The sequence below is a fragment of the Semicossyphus pulcher genome, unplaced genomic scaffold (assembly GCF_022749685.1).
Source record: "Semicossyphus pulcher isolate SPU_LCO1_2020_fin unplaced genomic scaffold, fSemPul1.0.p SCAF_8, whole genome shotgun sequence".
Taxonomy (NCBI): Eukaryota; Metazoa; Chordata; class Actinopteri; order Labriformes; family Labridae; genus Semicossyphus; species Semicossyphus pulcher.
The window spans coordinates 15,793,833-15,814,048 of NW_027211759.1; the positions used below are offsets into that span (position 1 = coordinate 15,793,833).

At 43.4% G+C, this 20,216-nt stretch overlaps 1 protein-coding gene across 1 annotated transcript in view; it reads left to right on the top strand.

The window, feature by feature from the left end:
- Window positions 1-928: 928 nt before the first annotated feature.
- The window catches only part of slco3a1a (solute carrier organic anion transporter family member 3A1a), a 35,466-nt gene continuing 16,178 nt past the window's right edge, over window positions 929-20,216 (top strand). Inside the window, exons 1-2 of the mRNA XM_069687080.1 lie at window positions 929-1,587; window positions 8,061-8,517. Of these exons, the coding sequence (XP_069543181.1) occupies window positions 1,429-1,587; window positions 8,061-8,517 (616 nt within the window). The 5' untranslated portion in view covers window positions 929-1,428. The remainder of the gene's footprint in view (window positions 1,588-8,060; window positions 8,518-20,216) is intronic.

Consider the following 20,216-nt stretch of genomic DNA (forward strand, 5'->3'; position numbering starts at 1 on the left):
CCCTCTGATACCAAAAGTCAACATTGAGTTTTACTGTTAAACATAATATTAATATGATGTATGTGCTTTCTGGAGCTCGGTTACTGCAGTCCCTGCTTTTCTTCCACATTCACATATGACATTATGGAGAGATATGGCCATATACTATAGGCCTTGGTCATTTTGTCAACCTGTTCTGTTGTTTAGGTATAAGTAGGTGTTTAACGTGTGAATAGCTCACTGAACTTTTTTTTGCATGACAATACATCTTTTAGCATCTGTATGGTGTTTCATATCTCTAAACTATCATACCACGATAATTTCTTTAGTCCTTATAAACAAATCATAGAAAGACGACCTTATCGTATCTTAAATTTTGTTGTTTTGTGGTGTTTTATTAGCCAAACAGTTCATTCAGACAATAAAGTGACAATTGTTTCCATGATAAATTAATCTAATTCTTTTTTTTTTTGATTAATCGAGTCATCTCTTAGTTTAAATAACAGTTTATAAACCTAAAATATTCAGTTTGCCAGTTAAAAAAAGCTACAAAGCAACAAATTCTCACATTGGATGGATTTCCTTGATAATTAATTTAACAGAATAATCGATTATCAGAATACAGCAGTTGCAGTTGATTGACACTTAACACTAGCTAGCTTTAGCTCTAAAACGATACCTATACTTGCAGCCTTGAGACCCTGTATTATATGTAAACATACACGTAAATAATCCTTGTAGATTTATTGTGGGGAAATTGTGCCCCAGAAAACTGACACTTAAAACTCGCACACACGCACATGCACACGCACACACACGGGGCCCCTCAGGACTACTGTAGTGATTTTTCAAGTCAAGTTGAGCCGACTCGTGTAGCTGCTACACAGCGCCTCCTGGGCCGTGCATGTGCTCACAGAGGAGGAGAGTCGCAGGGAGAGAGAGGTAGGAGCAGAGACGGGGAGCAGTCATTGTGCGTGAAGGACCGTGACAGTCCGGAGCGGCAGGAGTTAGAGGAGGAGGAGGAGAAGAAGACTGTGAGCAGACTCCTCTACCTGCAGCTGAAAGCCACAAACCCTCCACCACGGAAACATGCGATGTGACAGATATTTGCGCGCCCGTGCTTCACTTGTGCCTTTGCGAACACCTTCAGGGAGTTCACATGTTCACGCGCGTCGACGAGGAGGTCATGTTTAGGTACAGACGCCCGGCAGAGCTTCGCGGAGTTTGGATGTGTGTTTCCTAGCTTTGTCCGATGTAAGAAGAGACATTAAAGAGCGGGAGAAAACAGCGACAAAGGAGCGCCGCGACTGTAGTCTTCAGGGGAAAACGAAACACTGTACCAGCCAGTGTCTTCCTGCGGTCATCCCCCCCCCCCCCCCCCCTCCTCCTGAGTGTGTGTGAGTGTGTTTGTGTTTCTCGTAGTGTGAGTGTGGGTAAAGTAAACGGAAGATGCAGGTGAAGAAGCACCGGGACTCGGACCGGAGCTGCGGGGACATGCTGGAGGGAGACGGCCTCCGTAAAAACTCCTCGTGCTTCTCAAATATCAAGATATTCTTGATATCGGAATGCGCCCTCATGTTGGCACAGGGAACCGTCGGAGCATACCTGGTGAGTGCAACACAAGCCGAACTCATGCAGGACTCTCACACATTTTGCCTGCACTGAGACTGAGACCCTGCTGCTACTGTAGCTCAGACTTTAGACGCTTGTTATACAGTTGTGTGATTTGTTTATGGGCTTTTGTGCAGCTTTTGACTAAATGACACTAAACGCAATGACAGGACATAGAAACGTCTCTGCTGCACAGCCTGCAGAACGGATTTCATGATGCTCAAGTGTCCCAATGTTTATAGTAGAGTAGTGACAAAATATCCTGCAGTTGTTAATTTATCTGACTGTACAGTATCAGAAAGAGTCCATTATTAATCACCCATGCAGCAGTGACCTTTAAGCTCTGGTCAGCTTTAATAATAAAAGTCTGATTATGTTTAAGAGGGCAGTAATAAGTTGATTTTACCCAAAATGTCATTCAAGGTCAAACTCTCCCCAATCCAGTTTATTTCCTCAGAATTACTCACGCTTTCACTTTTACTATTACTCACATTGATAAGCAATCAGCTCAGTGTCTTAAAAAGAGCTGTGAGAGATAAGTCGTCTCTTCCTTTAAAAGCTCAAAATATCTTTGTATGCCGCCGATGCGATGAAAACATCAAAAAACAGAGACATCTATGATAGACTTTTTGGGACAAAGCTTCCTCAAAGTGTCCCAGAGGAGCTCCTCCGCCTCAGGCAGCCACTGTGAACATTTAGTTTTGACATTAGCTATGTTTATTCTCCAAGAATCACACAGCTCGCTCGCATATAATAGACTAAACCCCCTGAATGCCTTGGCCATATTAGGAGTGGAACATCTTATCTCCTCTCTTAGTGGACCTGCTGAGCATCAAACATCCCGCAGCTCAGAGTCAGTTAGGATGATGAGGCTGCTCTTCCTCTTTATTTCTGATAAAAACAGGCAGTTCTGCTTTTTTTTATGGTCAGCTTTGGACACCTGATCAAACAATAAACCTCAGGTGAGGCCGGGGATCATTTCCTTACACAAACACACAGAAGGCTTCCTGACCTGCTTCTGTTCGTCAGCACGGCACAGCTAATTTCCATGGGCAGCTCATTAGGTACCTGCTTCAGCGACAATCTGCTCCACCTACATGAGCCACTGCGATATCTCTGATTGGATGATGGGGCTTAAGAGCATTTGCTGGCAGTGAAGGGACAAAACTCACCTATCATCATGGCCCCCTCGCTTTGTGTGAGCCGCTTACAGCACAAGACACTTAGCGACATTGTCCTGATTTAGCAGGCTGACTGCAGGCGAGCAGACAGTCGACCTGCACAGGAACCACACAAGAACAGATTTCACTTTGATATTATTCTTAACAGTTTCTGTGGCTAAAGGAAAGAAAAAGTCACCATTGATTCTTTCCAGCAGTCGCTGACTTTGTCTTATTGACATTAGGCTTCCAAGTAATGATTATTGATTCATCTTAGCATTGTTTCTATTAACTTATTGATCATATACTCCATTAAAGTTCACTACTACATCCTAGATCCTAAAGCTACAACTTTAAACGTCTTTTTCGACTGACCAAAAGTTTAAAACCCAAAGTTAATGATTGTACACGGCAAAAAGAAGCAGCAAACCCTCCCAATTTTATAAGCTGCAACACTGTAATAACAGACACACAAGAGCTCAATTTAGGCCCCCATTTACAGCTAATACATTGAACCATTAAATTACACTTTCATATTATTATAAAGCCATAAGTAATCCTATTTAGAGCTGAATGTCTACTTGATGAGAGGAAGAAAATTAATCTACTTCAATAATCATTTGTCTCAGTTATTTTTCAAGCCAAACCACAAATGTTCGGTTACGATTAGCTCATTCCTTACTTATGTTACGTGACAAACGCAATGATGAAATATGCAATGCAACCGCGGGTTCCCTGACTTCCACTTTTCTGCAGCAACCTCCATCCGATTTTAATTGCAGGAGTTCTCGCTGTATTTTAAGCCCTGGGAGCATCTATTTGTGACTGCTGTGTTTGCAGCACCTGAGGGTCTGAGCTCTGTTAGTTCAGTAACGCCTCCCTGACAAGAATCAAATCTGACACTCCAGAGCTCGAGCTGCGAAGTGCAACTAACACCTGCACCTGAACTGAGCTCGTCTCAGCTGAGCAAACCTGTCAAACCGCACTCGCACGGAATCATCCCAAGTGTTTGAAGGAGATCAGAACATTTGTAAACATCAGTTTTAGTAGAACATGTATTTGTTCAGATATAACATATTTAGTCGTTTAACTTGATCGTTAAGTCAATATATGCTGAGGTATCAAAAGAGTCTGCTTTATTTTGGGGTATAAAGTCATCCAGGTAATTTATTATCAGTGTGTCAGCTTCGGGCGTTTTTCATTAAATAGCGTCCAGGTGTTTACAGTAGCAGAGTACCTGATGTCCTGTGCCTTTAAGAAAGAGGTAAAAGCTTAAAAATCCAAAGTTACAATTGTTTTTTTTTTGGTGTTAAGAATCAAGAAATATGCGGTTTACTCCAAATCCTCTGTTTTGTATATTTTCAGCGCACACATGCTGAAAATAAAAATGTTCAAAGCTCACTCATTTGCTCAAAATAAAACAATATAATACAGATAAAAAAGCTGAAAAGTGCGAACAGATGTAGCTTCTTTGAGACACCGTTAAACAACTCTGTAACAGAGCTTTTTCAGAGCAGTTAGATAACCTCTAGCTAACCTTCAGTCAGCCTTCAGCAGGTTACACCTCATAAAACCGAGATGATTCTTAGTAGTCGAGGCTTCAAGTACGAACAGCTGCTGCTTCACAAATAGCACCGTTTCAGCATTTTCACGTCAGAGAACCATAATGTGCTGAAGTGAACGTCAGCACTGAGCTGCTGATAACACAGACACTGTCAGTTCATCCTGATAGAAAGAAAGTTCCTCGTGCTCAGGCAACACTGGCTCTATGGTTCGGTTATGGGATGTCACACAACGTGACCGAGTTTGTTTTGTTGCCATGCAACAGATTAAACATTTCCACAGTTTACAAATGTGGCTGTGACCAGCATGAAGTGAACTCGATTTTTCCTGTATAATTTACTCTGGGTGTAATCCTCCTGGAGGGCTGCCTGTTTGTGGAAGAGAGCAAACATGTTGAACCTGGAGACGAGAGTTTAACTCCTGCAGAGCGAGCAGGAGCTGTCAGTCACTGTGTCGCTCCGGCCTCCTCTAACAGGACAGCATGTGATGGGATTGGATGAAGGCTTGGCTGCCTCTGCTACACTTTGTTGCAGCGTTGCTGCCTGTGTAGCGCTGAAGCTACAGTGTCAGCAGGTTGGCATTGTTTCTAAGAACCGGATGAGACAAAGTTGCAATCAGAGCCCGGCTGGTAGGAGCCAGCCGGGCGTCCAGTGTGTTCGCATCGAAAGAGCCAGCCAAGGGGCAGAGACGTCATGACTCATTCTGGAGTTTTCTATCCACTCAACTTTGGCAAAGCGCTCCGGCACAAGCCGCTCCCAACAATCATCTTCCCCACGCTTTGATGTGTAGTGAAGGAGGCGCTGCAGTTGTGTTCAGAGCAGCTGCAAGAAGGACCTGCTGTCACTTCTGCTTCTTAAAAGCCACAGAGGACAGATTCTGTCCGACTGTAATGACAGAGCAAACAGACTCGGACAATGTTTGTTCTACTGACAATGAGGTCCCCTCGCCTGTGTGCTTAAATCTAATCCCAGAGGGGGACAGAGTATACAGAACAGTGATAAACAGAACAGTAAAATCAAAGGGTGGGATCAGTTTGAAAATGTTTGGATCCCATTTTTAGAAACATAATGTCTCAATAAAAGGTGTCAATAAGGACTAAAATGTACATGGCCACTATTACGGTTTGATTTAGCGCCTTGCGTATTGTGATCGCTGCATACTTACGTGGCAGTTGAAGATACATGCTGGAAAAAAAGACCAACTCATCACAGATAACCACAGAAGGTAAATGCAACTGAAAGTGGCGGGATAAAACACCAGAGTACTACCAGATTAAAGGTAAAATGAAAGCTGGTTGCAAATAAACAAGAGAGTATTTTTAATCAGTTCCACATTTGCCCCTGAAGCCCTAAGCCTAACTCTTTCCTTGTTTAAACACATCCCGATCCAAACCCACTGTGTACATTAAACTGGAATAATTGTACATCTGATGGGAAATTTTTCCACAAGCTGATTCATGTTGTGATGAAGTCAGTCTCTTCCACACAGGGATGTTTGTGTTGGCAGGATCCTTTTTTAGAGCTCAATCAAAACTCCTGAACGGAGCCGGCTGGGAGATGGAAAAATTGTGATGCCCTTTCAAGGACTGTTTGGGACAGATCTGAAAATAGCTTCAGTAACTGTTTTAATGTGACACTGTGTTTCTCATGGCAAAGAGAGACTGTTCCCACAAATCACAAGCAAACACATCCTGGCTCTGCTTCGCAACAGATTCAATAGAAAGCATGGTTGAACGTGTTGAACTCACTCTCCTCTCTTAGATCATTTAACCTCTGATGGCTGACAGTGAAACAACAAACTAGACAACAATTAAACAATGTGTAGAAGTTACTGCCAGAGAAAGAACAGAAAGAAGCTTCAGCCATTTTCTACAAAAGCTATGGAAGTAAATGTAGCTGTGCCCGGCTAATCAGAAACAGAGGCCAGTTTCCAGGGAGGAGCCTGGTGTGGGACATCTGAACAGCTTGTTATTCAGGATATTCCACTGGAAGGGCACAGCAGCAACTGATTTCTCCAGGATAATGTCCAGTAATGGCCCCGTCTACACCTGCTATTAAAATGTGGTCTAGATACTTTGTTTGTATAACGACATCTGATCCAAGGGCTTTTATAAGCACACCTGGTATTATTAAAAGTTAGTTGTAATTAGATGGCTCATATTTTGCTTAGATCTTAACATGTAAATTAGTCAGGTGGAGCTTACCCAGTCAAATAAAACAATGTCATAGTGTTGGAAGTCTTGCTAGCTAATGCTACTGCTAGCTTGGGCTCGGTAAAATCCGTAATATAAGTTGCACCAGAATATAAAGACGCAGACTGTTTTTGGGGCTATGCCAGAGGGAATAAAGGTTTTCTATTAACACTATAACACTATTTCAATTTATTTTCATTTAAAACACATTCAAAACTCGCACAAATTACAGCCTACGATCTGTTTTCACCATGTCAAGTTTGCTGTCCTGCTAGCTACCGGTGCTGTAGCTAGCAAGCTGGCAGCCTACAGTAACGTTGATTGTTATGAGGGTGGCAGCTGCAATGGCGATCACGGCGGTGCATGTCCGTTTTCCTCGCTTAAAACAGCGAGGAAAACACAAAACAGCCCTGCGGCATATTGTAAAAGGGAGACGTTGTAGCGGCCTGGACCCGGCAACAGTTTAATGCGGAGGTGTGACGTCACCACTTAACAACCGACAACTTTAGCTAGATCTATTGTTCTCAAGTGGTGGGTCGGGACCCAAAAGTGGGTCGCAGAGCTGTTTTTAGTGGGTTGTGGAAGTGTGCTTGGAAAAAAAAAAGTTGTGTCAAAAAGTCTATGCTGCACTTTTATTTTGAAGGACATGGGTTTCCCGTGTGTGCAGTAGAGTGTAGTTCATTCACACTCCATGTATCCACTGATTGAGTAATCCCAGCTTCAGCTACATTTACATTCTTGAAATTTGATGAGCCCAGCACTAGTTGCATTTATGTTGCACTTTTTTAGTTTATTTCTGTGGAAAAAGGCTGCGAATTAAATGAATTGTAGAGGGAATATTATCCTCGCACTGCTACCTGCTGGTCAGGCAGTCGTCTCAGGTCCAAACTGCAACATTTTTTATTAAATAAATTTGAGTGGTTGAGAAATCTGGGTCGCGATTTGTGAGAAACACTGAGCTAGATTATAGCGCCATCGTCTGGGTAAAATACCGTAACACAATAACATACCTCTCTCTGCATTTTAGACTGGTATATAGAACACAGCCCAATTTTTAGATGGAAAAGAATTTATTAAAAGTGCGTCTTATACACCAAATTTTACGGTACTGATCAATAGTGAGTGTACTACATACAGTCGATGATAGTCAGCACGGCCCCTGTTAGGAGAACCCAGCCAAGTACCAACAAGGAAGCTAAGCTAAGCACCGCTGTAGATGGGGTCATGAGGAACATAAATAGCCACTTTAGAGAGCCTGTTTGAGTTTGCTTCCGAGCCCTTTACTTCGGGACTATGTTGTTATTTGTAAATAAATAAATAAAAGTAATAAATAAATAAGTACAACTATCCCTTTAACACCTGACTGTATCTGTAACGATGAGAATCAGGCATGTTAAGGTGTGAAGCAGCTGATCTGATAGCTTTTCAATCCCGATGTGCATTAATGTGTATTTATAAATCAAACAATGAATTTTCTCTCTTCGATGATTTTCCATTTCCACATCCTAGATTTTGTATTAGTGCTACATTTTCATTTGATTTTCTCTTTGTTTCAGGTGAGCGTGCTGACCACCCTGGAGCGGCGCTTCAACCTGCAGAGCGCTGACGTGGGAGTGATCGCCAGCAGCTTCGAGATCGGCAACCTGGCCCTGATCCTGTTCGTCAGCTACTTTGGGGCCAAAGCCCACCGGCCCCGTCTGATCGGCTGCGGGGGCATCGTGATGGCGCTCGGGGCTCTTCTCTCAGCTTTGCCTGAGTTTCTGACTCAACAGTACGAGATTCGGGAAACGTGGAGGACTGACGTGGGTCGGGATGTTTGCTCCAACGCCAGCAGCAGGGACACCCAGCTGGCTGAGGACGCTGTGTGCGCCAACAAGGCCAACACCAACATGATGTACCTGCTGCTCATCGGGGCCCAAGTGCTGCTGGGGATCGGAGCCACGCCTGTGCAGCCTCTGGGGGTGTCGTACATCGATGATCACGTGAAGAAGAAAGACTCTTCACTCTATATAGGTGAGCCAAAATAACTGTTAAAGAAATTTAAAAACAGATTGTGTCTAATCTGTTTGTAAAGCCCCCGCTTAGGAACAATTTGAGGGTCTTTAGCTGAATTAAATATCACTTTAAGATAAGCAGTGTTCACAGAAACAGATGATTATCAGCCTGGAAAATTAAAAATGTACTTCCTGCTGCGCATTAATTTCCCACGGCAGCTCAAACGGATACAGCAGAAAGTCAACCATGTTTGTTCATCACCATCAGGCTTGATGTTTAGATAGGTAGAGTCAACACAGCATGTGCGTGCGTGTGTGTGTGCTCTCCTGCTGCACACCATCTCTCTGTGTTCCCAGCACAGGCCTGTTCTCATGAGTGCCAGGTGAGCAGATCTTCAGCTTTTTAATCTCCATTACGGCGAACAGGCCAGCTACGGGTTAAATGTCTCTGCTTCGCTCAATCCTCTCTCAAAGGCGAGATGCTGCTGATGTGGCTCTTTGAGGTTTAAAGGTGCATTCAAAGTGCTTTCTGTGCAAACTTCTGAATACACAATGGCTGTTTAGGGATATGTATTTGCTGCGATATGTATATTTGGCTGTTTTGGTTTACAAAAGGTGGCTTTAATACGAGGCTCATTAAGCCAGGGAGGATTTTCACTTTGGATGGAGCTTTTTCTGAGAACCACCCAGCGATGTTACTGTGCGTAGTTCTCTTGCTGAGAGAAGATAAATAACACTCTCATGTCTGTGCAGGAAATCCGGTATGTAGCTAGGGCCAGCACTAGGTTAGCTTAGCTAAGTGCTAATACTGGAAAAAACCAGAAACAGTTAGCCAGCATCTAAAGCTGCTAAAACCAGCCAGCACCTCTTAAGCTCACTAATAAACACTTTTAATCTTGTGTGTTTAATCCGTGCAAAAACGTAAAACCAACAATTTTCCAGGAGTATTTATGGAAGGGAGCAGTCTTGATGTTAAGCTAGGCTAACGAGCTGCTAGCTCCCGCTACACATACAGTATTTACTAACAGCTACAGGACGGTTTCTGTCTTACTTTTGGTATTAAAAAAGTGATTGTGCAGTTTTCCCAACATGTCAAACTATTCCTTTAAAGTTGAATCAGTAGCGTTTATGTACGGTTAAACTTTTAGTGCTGATTTGTTGCTCATAGGAGCAGAGACGATACCTGCAAATCACAGCCTTAAACCCATGTAATAGTATGTTTCCCTGTTTTGACGTGGACCTGCCTGTTTGTTCTCCAAACTGCCACATCAGCCTTTGATGGAGTGGATGAGATGTGTCTGCGTGGTGCGTGCTGTTTGTTATCAGCGTGGAGCAGAGACAATGAGAGTGTGAATAGAGGATGAGTTCAGTGCGACACACACCCCTCTCTGATACATTCACACATCAGCCTGCTGTGTGGCTGTCTTTTGTCACTCAAATACAGATGTGAGCTGCCAACAAAGGCAGCAGTGTGCTCTGTAATCTCAGGCCCAAAGCTGATTTCCTTAATGGTCGTTTGTTTGTGTTTATTTGTCATGAGCATAAGTGTTTTTAACAGCACGCACCCCAAGCTTTGTTTGAAACAATGAAGGGCCACAAAAGACTTTGACATTTTGGCACGGATGTGGTTTGTTCGTTAGGCGTCAGCAGCAGTTAGTGGACTGTGAGTGATTGAAGTTTGGCAGGAGAAGGGGAGAGATTTGGTTCGGTCCACCTCAGATAAGCTGCCGAGGAGAGTTTGAGGAAAAACAAGCGGTGAGCAGCGAGGAACAATGTGGTATTGAGTCGCACTCAGCTGATCGTCCTAATCCGTCTGCTGCAGGCATGTCATGTGCCCCACAGCTGCATGAATGGACGAGATTGTCCGCAATGCTGTGAGATTTCCTTTCACATACTGATAATGTATTTTGATTATTCACCAGTTTACGTCAACAAGTTAACATTGTTGCAGCTGTGACGGAAAGTTTTGTTCCAGAGAACATATTGCCAAAGTGTTGTATGACAAGTATGTGCCTATTTCCTGCAGGTTTTGCACAAGGTCTGTGTGCTTGGCCTTCAGTTTTATGCATTCATTTAAGTCACTGTAGAGTTAACAATGAATAATTATCAATTTTAAGATGAGATAAATGTTGCTAAATTATGGGATTTTCAAAACACAAATCACTCATGTTACTTTGTTTCTGCACACTCTATTTGCAGAACATTACGTGATATTTAGTGAGTGATCTGAAGAAGTTGCGAGAAAGAAACTAGTGAGAAAAACACCTTCTGAATCTGAGACCAGAAACTTTAACCCCACATGTATCTCTGATTACAGCTCTGCTTTGCACAGCTATTGAACAAGTCAAGTAAATCTTCCTCTGCTCGTTTTCACGCTGCCAGATTACAAGTGTGTCTACGTGCTGTTTAGCATGTCGACTCTTTCACAGCTTAAAGAACTGGGACTTTGTCACCCACTCCATCAGAGAAAGGGTTTTCAATACACTATAATTCTTTAATATACTTCCATCATCTGATTTCATATACTTTTAAGTTCGGCGACACTCGACACCAACATTATTTCAAGCTGTTTTGTTTTTCCCCCACAACACAACAGTCGCCTGCTGTTGTTGTCGGTGCATATTTTCAGCCCGGTGATGTGTTATTGTTAAAATTAGAGCCTGGGCTAAATGGCCAGGTGAAAACTGTGAGCCTTTGATGGAGGAAAGTCCCGCCCCGTAAGAGTGCGGCGGTGCAGGGAGAGCAGAGCCGAGAGGCCTGGAGACGAGCCATAATTACAGAGTGAGGCAGGAATGCCAACCAGCCAGCCATGAGGTGGGTCTGAGTGGGCCGGGACGCACATGCATACCACACAGGCCTGTGAAAAACAACTCCTCCAGAGGCTCCGGCCGCCTGCTTTTACTGTGTATGCTACAGCAGACGCGGCTTACTGCTGTTTAAACAGCTGTAAAACACACTCAAGACTACGCACTGAGAGCTTTTTGTCTCTGTCTGGTGAAAGTATGTTCACTGTCCATGTGAAGAGTTTTAGGAGCTCACAGTTCTTCCTAAAAGGAAGGTCTTGAATGCCGTCAGCACCACGGACAAACTATAAAAGCAGAGTCATATACAAGCACATGTATCTTATTGGATCGCGTTGTTTTGCTTCTCAAGTCTAGACGTAGGCACTGGGCTCTGGCCAAAGGAAATAAATATGATTGGACAGATTGCGTCAACAGGATCTCTATTCCCACTGCTCTCTGACCTTTCACTATCCACGGCTAATTCTGGCTCTTCCCACAGGACCCCTGCCTGCATAAATATACTGTACAGGACACACACAGAAGGGTTTAGAGCTGCTGTCGCCGTCACACGGCACAAACTCCACTCCCGGTTTCAGAAGCTTTTAAACAGCTGGGATTTCTTCATTAAACTGTAATGTACAGTATGTGCTGCATGTGGCACTGTACATATGTGGGGGCAACTGAAAGCATGGCATTAATTAATTCATTAGAGCCTTTTTATGTGAAATCAAAAAGATTTGGACATGTGGACGCTGCGTGTTACATAATAAATATATAAATGAACGATCAGATTCTGAAGTGCTGACGGAGAAGATGTTTTTCCAAAGCAGAATCCTTCACCGCTAAAGGGACACAAGTTTTTTAACATCCAAGTTGAGAGTTTTTCTCTGCTAAAGCATTCATACTGTATCTGCCATGTAAGCTACATGCCCTGAGCCCACTACAGCCATGCTAGGAGCTCTGTGACTGTACATAGGCACAGGGGTAATTTAAGCTAAATGCCAACGTCAGCATGCTTACAGGAGCTAATGCAGGTGATGTTTACCATCCAAGCAACAGTTTTTAAATAGCAATTTGCTCCCCCTCATTTAGATTGCCGTTTGTTCTGTACAAAGTCGGAGAACCTCTTTGCATAAACCCAATAAAATAAGATAATGGTTAACTATTTGCATAAAGCAGTAACGTCAGAGTTCTGTCACTGATAGCCAAACAGCAGCCGCTTAAACAGCACAAACAGAGCCACAGACTTTGAACAGCCTACATATGTCTTTTATAGAAATGAAGATACGTCATGTGTTTGTGTGGCTTCCTGGAAGCGCTAACAAACACAAACATCCACCTGGAGTAAGTGTGTAGCTAACGTCAATGTTGCTAGCTTGTTAGCTAGTAAGCTGTGGCACAGTTAACAAATAAAAAACATGCCTGCTAATGTCCACAATGGTTTTTAGATGCTTATATTTATTTAACTTATTCTTGAGTACTTCTTCTACTACATTCGAAACCCATCGTTAGCTTGTAAACTACAGTTTGTTTACATTGTGTCTTCGTGCCCTGCTAGCTTAGCTGTCAATCGAATGTGTACACGAGCCTGCTCAGATGGTTTAATGCTAAAAGGAGCATTTATGAGACTCCCAAAGTAAAATTAACTAAAACACGATTGAAAAAATGATTTCTGACTGCAGAAAAAAGGATGGCTTGTGATTTTAGTTTGACTTCATAACTCATGCAGCACTGACAGTCTGCAGCAGTGCAAAAGTATGAAGGGCCTCTGAGCTTTAATGGCAAACACAAGCCTGTGCAACTGTACATGCTCCCTCCTCCTCCTCCTCCTCTCTCTCTCTCTCCCTCTCTTGCAGCCAAACTACCAAACTAGGAATGACAGTCTAGCTGTGGGGAAAACCAGAGGTCCCTTTTTTCCTGTTGAGGCCTGAGACAAGATAACTGCTTCTACTTGAAGAATTTGCCTCTCATATCTCTGGGTTTAGCTGCCAACCACTGGTTTGTATTTTAGTTTTCAGGCCTTAGCTCTGTCTTAGCTACAAATACTGGGAATTTCATCAAGCCTACATATTCCAACAATTATCCAATGATCCATTTGCTTATCGTGCTCATTTAGCTCTGCAGGCGTAAATTAGGTTTCAGGTTTGTTAGGTAAACCGATTGCAGTAGTCGCAGTGACAAAGGTCTCGGAGGGATCCTCGAGAGGCTTGTCAACATTCCTGCTAAAATGCTCTGACTCCAAACACTTGCTGCAGTAGGGCGTTTATATAAGCTACTTAAACTCAGCGCATGTTAATGTCATCTTGAAGGATTAGATTCTAAATGGGTTTTTCCGTCCCTGCCATAAGCTGCATGCTGGGTTTGCCTAGCAACACCAGTTTGTTTTATCTCGAGATGATAAACGGCGGTGCAGTAAACGTACACCAGCCAGCCGCTGCTCCTCTGCATCACTGTAATGAACTGTGTGACAGGAAGCTCAACAGTGCGCTGTGCTACCAGCCGAATAACCCCAAGATGTTCACTGCGCATGAAGCTGCCGGTCCGGGTCGAGCGGCCGCCCCTTGCTTGATTACCCCGGGCCAGTCCTGGAGGCGAGAGAGGGCAGCAAACATGAGATTATCTTCAGTCCAACTGGTCAACAGCAAGCTGCTGCTGTCTCGAAGCTAATCAGTCATTATCCCTGATACTCTGAGTAACATGTAACAGAAAGAACTGAGCTGGCATAATGCTGAGCAGGAGGAGACTGCACACTTCACGAAGCCTCGAGTTTGGGAGATGTAACGTGATTGATCGACTGCCAAAAGCTAAAGTTTCATTAGATTCTAGCATACGGAGAATATTCACACACTTCCAGTAGCTCTAGTGTGCACATGACAACAGCTGATGGCAGAGCTGTTTGGTTACTCGTGGTTGCGATGTAAATCAGACTGGGCGGGTTTGCAGAGCTATCTGATGGTGTTAAATGAACCTCAGATGGGTGTGGACTTGGCAGGAGGTTGTTTTTTTTTTACATTCTCAGATTTCTGTTGTGTGTCAGGCGGCGTAGTAGCCTCGTCATCTGGCTGCTCGTCTGCAGTGAATCACCTCCCCCAGTCAATCTGCTGTTTTTGTGGGATAGCATTGCACTGACACCGTGATTATGCCAGTGTGTACAGTTCTGTCTGGCTGGTCATGTCAGATGTAAACACCCAGAGGTTTAACTAAATCCTGCATTTGTCCTGTTTTTAGGAGCTTATACACAACATAGAGGGAAGCAGCCAAACATATGTGAGATGATCTCATCTATCCTTCAAATATAACATATTTTAAGGCCCAAAAACACCATTGTTATACTTTTTGTTCTTGCGGTTTATGGCCCTTTTACCTGGAGGTTTTGGTGCTAACTTAAGCGTAATCTAAGACCTAAATCAGGACTGGCCAAAAGCTGCAGACTGGTCCAAAATATTGTTGGGAAAACTGGCACTGAGAGTTTGTCCACAGGCCTCTCTGGCCGGTTGAACCTTCATCCCTCAGCTGGACCACGAGGGAACGGAGAAAGTGTGAGTTTAGAAGCCAGGAAATAGGTCAAACCTCTGCAGGACACAGATCAGTGCTGGAAAACAGACATGAGACCCTCCGGCCGTCTCACCAGGGCCTGCAGAGCCGTATGGTGAAGCTTCTTGTGATTGCCGTGAGCACTTTTTCTTTATTTTCTCTAACATCTGCAGCAGCCCGAGAGGTGCTCCATGTGGCATCCTGCTGCACTGTGGCCTAAACATGCTTGTTGCACCTTTCCCCCCCTCCATCATGAATCCCTACGGCCTCAGTAAACCTCTCCGCGCCACCACGCAGCCTCCTCTCGGCAATCTGGGTCAGGCTCTGTCACTGCTGATTAAAAAGGGGATTTTTTTGTCATCCACTATGGGAGGAGCGTGGGGATAAGAGGTGGGAGGAGACGGATCATAAACACAGCAGCATCACTGTTTGTTTGTTTTTTACTATTGGATTGAGATGCTCAGTCCTTCCTCTGCGGCTGTCACTCAGGAATGGAGACGCAGGCTGCTGGTCAGCTCCCGTCCTGGACTCACCACCGATGTTCTTCATTTTAAAATATGAGCAGTAAGTGTACGGAAAGTCCCGACCTTGGACAAGGTCTTGGCTCAGGAAATACAGATTCACGCTGCGCTCGTGGCTTTACCACAAATCCCAAGCCTCATTGATTGAGTGGTGTGTAAGTGGTTGCTCTCTGGGCTCCTAGGATTACTCAGAAGCATGTTCAGCACTTAATCCTCATATCACTGATGGCCGAGAGTGAGGGATAACGGTGCCTAATTAAATGGACTCTGATCAATAGGTGGGCAGTAATTATAATTAACCGTTTGATTCAGTCAACTTTTATTTGCTCAGTGCGCAAACGGAAGTGAGTATTTCTTTCTGACGTCACTCTGATTCAATACTGTGGTGCTTCCTTTGATAAAACATGAGGCCAAAGTTTTTCCTGACGCAAAGCAGCTTGATTTTATACTAAGTTAAAATTGTAAGAACTGTTACAGGGATGTATGATAGTATTTCAAAGCAAAATTGTGCTCGAAGTTGATGTCTTGGAAGCAGGAAAAATGCTACACAAACAAGGGCCAAATTGTGTTGGTTAGATGACTGGGTCAAAGCATCTCCAAAAGTGCAGCTCTCGTGGGGTGTTCCTGGTCTGCAGTGGTCAGTATCGACCAAAAGTGGTCTAAGGAAGGAAAACCAGTGAGGCTCATTGATGCGCGTTGGGAGCAAAGGCTGGCCCGTGTGGTCCGATCCAACAGAAGAGCTACTGAAGAAAGGTAGTGCTGGTTCTGACTGAAAGGTGTCACAACACACGGTGCGTCGCAGTTTGTTGTGTATGGTGCCCATGCTGACCACTGTCCCCCACCGAAAGCGCCTGCAACGGACACGTGAGCATCAGACCTGGACAACGGGCAATGGAAGAAGGTGGCCTGGTCTGATGAATCGCGTTGTCTTGATTCATGTGAAGGTTCTCGGTCATCCGGGTCATGGTCATTTGAAGCTAAATCCAAAAGGGCCACTGGACTTGGTCTAAGTTCTTGAAGACGTTTCACCTCTCATAACGTTCAGAACTGAAGAAGCCTCACGGATGAGAGGTGAAACGTCTTCAAGAACTTCAACCAAGTCCAGCTGCCCTTTTGGATTAAACTTCGAACACGTTTTCTTTTACATCATCATGCGGATGGCCGGGTGCGTGTGCGTCGCTGACCTGGGCACCTACATGGCACCAGGATGCACTATGGGAAGAAGGCGAGCCAGGGGAGGCAGTGTGATGCTGCTGGGAAACCTTGGGTCCTGCCATTCATGTTGATACTGTTGTTACTTTGACATACAACCTACCTAAACATTGTTGCAGACCAAGTACCCCCCTTCATGGAAATGCAATTCCTCATTTGCAATCCTCATCCCTGACATTAGAACGCACGTTCATTACATCATTTTGATCTGATATTTTAGGGATCACGCCGATTCTTATCATATTGTGATACGTATAAAAAACAAATATCCATCTATCTAATTTCTGTTTTCTCATCTTTCATGGCTCTTGACCTCTCAGTCAACTTTTTCTCCTCAAAACACTTCCCACATCTGGCCTCCCCATCGACCCTCCTCCTCCTCAGGATGCAGCACTAGTAGTGCTCGTCTATAATCGGTGGAAGACATGGTGTACAATCGTCCGTGTATCTCTGCGCCTGCTTCTCACACATTCCTGGACAAAGAAAGGGTTGAAACAGGCTTTTGGCATCTCCATCCTGATAATTAGGCCAAGCCACCTGCTGAAGAAGCTGGTACCAGCTGCTGTCAGAGGGTCCTGGACCTCTCTGCGCTTCTCGGCTTCAATAGAGCAGCTGTGGCTCTCCAGCAGAGAGACACACACACACGCTCTGGTCTCATGCCCTTTCTCCTCCGTGCCTTCATCCTACCACCCGACTGCCCAACAATGGAGGCCGTGGGTCGCTCCGTCTCAGCTTGAGGAAAACATCTGAAGCAGGATTACAAACAGATCTCTGTGGCAGGGCGGAAAGACAAGGCTTTGCTCTGTTACTGTTACTCCTACCCCCCGTCTATCTGTCTCTCCCTCCTCTGCTGACCCGGTGTTCAGAGCTGGCAGTCTGGCCCAGTCCTCTGTGTATCCAGCATCACATCAGTGCCCTGTTTGAAAGCACGCCCAGCCGTTTATGTAATCTTATGGCACAGAAATAACGTCATTATCACTGTAACAACAGAATAAGCTTGCATTATTGTAACATTTAAAAACACTAGCTCTGCAGAGAAAAGGCAGCACTGATTCACAAAATCACCGGTCATTATAGAGACGTGCCCGGTTTTCTGTCTGGTTACAACCGGTGAGGATCATTCCATTAATTAGGAGTGTGGATTTAACTTTGTATGACATGACAGGAAAACAAATGGACTTCAGTAAGAGCTCGCTAATACTGATGCCATTTAGGTTAATGAGGGCTTTTACTGCTTCCTGGAATAGTTGGAGTGTGATCACACAAGGTTAATTGGACTCAAAGATTAAGTGACTACACGTCAGGTTAAAGGAGCCTAATGCCATTGACCTACAAGGTGGAAGAAGAGCCTGAGGCAGGCAGAAGTAGACCTTTAGTACATGACTAGAGAAGCCACATTTACGTGACCAAAAAACATCAGGGAAAGCAACATTTTACATGCATGTACAGACATCTTTTATTATCACTTATACTGTTGATCTGTTTCCAAAGGCCCAAGATGACGTCCTCAAATGTCTTGTGTGCTCCACAACCAAAAGACATTAAGTTTAATGTAACAGAGGAGGAAATATTATTATAGAAGCTGAAATCACAAAGTTACTACTATGATATTTAAGGGTCAAATGTCTTCCTTCATTCATTTTTCAAGAATGCAACAACAACAAAAAAAGCATTCAGGCTCACTGCAAAGCCTAGTTTCTGGCAGAAGCTTTCAGCGTGTTCGTAATCAGCCAGTAAAAGATGTCGGGGTTGCAAACTGGAAACAAAATAGTTCCCTGGGCCTTCAAATCACTCCAGCTGGGAAAGAAACAAAGCTTAAAAACTGTTATGCACAAAGTTCCTCTTTTGGATTTTTAAGTTTTGGCAGACTGGTGCAATTTAATGAATTATTGTGCATAACAGAGCTGACAGGCAGGTACCGGATGCACCACAGGCAGGCAGACCAGTTACGTGCAGCTTGGCAGGCAGGTCAGAGTCTGAGTGACAAAACACTCCAAAGAGGAAAACACAAAAAAAAGACTGTATCAAAACACATCCCATCCAGGCTAAACCGGCACACATCAAAGGAACTTGTGCAGAATATAAGAAGGCTGATGAGGGATGTGGAGACATGCGGGTGGACAGGGTCAGGACGCGGACTCAGGTGTGTGGATGAGTAAAGGAGGGAACCTGTCAGGGCGTCTGATGAAGAGGTGGAAAGGAGCACAGAAGGGACAGAGAAAGTAGAAAGAGTGTTAGTAACTAAGCCTGTGGCAACCATACTTTAAGATTCAACAAGTTACAGTTAAAAACAATTCAAGCGTATTAGCTTCTTTTTGGTTCTTTTGGACGACAGTAGACTTGTTGAACTGTGTTTGTGTCTCATATCCACTTATTTGTGAGTTATTTTAGACCTAATTTAATAGATACATTTTTAAAAATCAGCCCATTTTTTAAATTTCCCTCCCGCCTGTTTGTTTGTTCTTCTCTGTTGCTAGTGTCAAGATCTGAATGTTACCCAAACACAGGATATGAACGCATACATACAGAGTTTACCAAAGTCTAATATGATGGCCTCACATCCTCTTATATAAAGTAAGATATTTTTTTTTAGATTGTAAAAGCATTTATTTCCATGCCCAGGCTTCACTTCTCCAGCTCGGCCGAGTATCTCTTTACATAAAACCTTTATTTTTTCCCCTCCATCTCGCTGCAGTGTGTTTTACTTAAGTGATTTTTTTTCTCTGTATTGTCATCCAAAGAGTCTTGGGATGTGGCAGCTCGGTCGTCCCAGCTCCTGAATTATGAAATAGGACAGAGATCTGTTGGGGGGAAAAGATCGTCATTCAGCATTTACTGTTTTTTTAACCTCAGTGTGTTTTAAATATAATGAACAAAGCAGTGCTGTGACTAATATTTGCATTATTGTCTATGAGGAATATATCTTCATTGGTCTTATTTTGCCCGACCAACAGTCTAAATGTAAAGATATTTCAACCATATAAAATTAAGAGAAGAAGCACATCATTATGTTTTAGAAGCTATCTTTTTTTAGATGACCAATTACCATTGTAATAATACTGATTTAAATTAATGCTAATAAATAAATATTTATATTTAATAAATGATTTCATAACATAGACAAATACTAGTTTCCCCTTTTGTATTTTAATGTACTACTAGAACTATTTGTACCTCATCTAATTGGATTTTATTTTAATAAGGAAGGTTCAGAAATTATACTTTATTTTTCAAAATACAACATTCACATGTTAATTAAAATAACATCTGTGTGTCAACTAAATATATATATATTTTTTATTATTTAAAAAATGTTCACTCATTTATTATTTATTTTATTTTTATTTAAATTATTACATTATTTTATTTCTTTAACTGCCTTAAATTTTACTTCAATTAGCTTTTACCAGGTAAAATTTATAGCCATTACTGGCCTTTTTGTATCTGACAGCAGAGAGAGAAAGAGCTGCTGGCGTCTGTATAAAACAATGGTGTATTTTCTCTTAGGTTACAGCTTATGATCTAGTAAAACAAACTCGGCTCAGTGAACGTCACCTGCTCGTCCAGCGACATTAAAATAATCCTGTTATCAGCAGTCTGGACTCACATCATCAGCCCTGTGTTCAAACAGACGGCTGCAGATGAGGCAGTGAGGCCTTCAGCGAGGC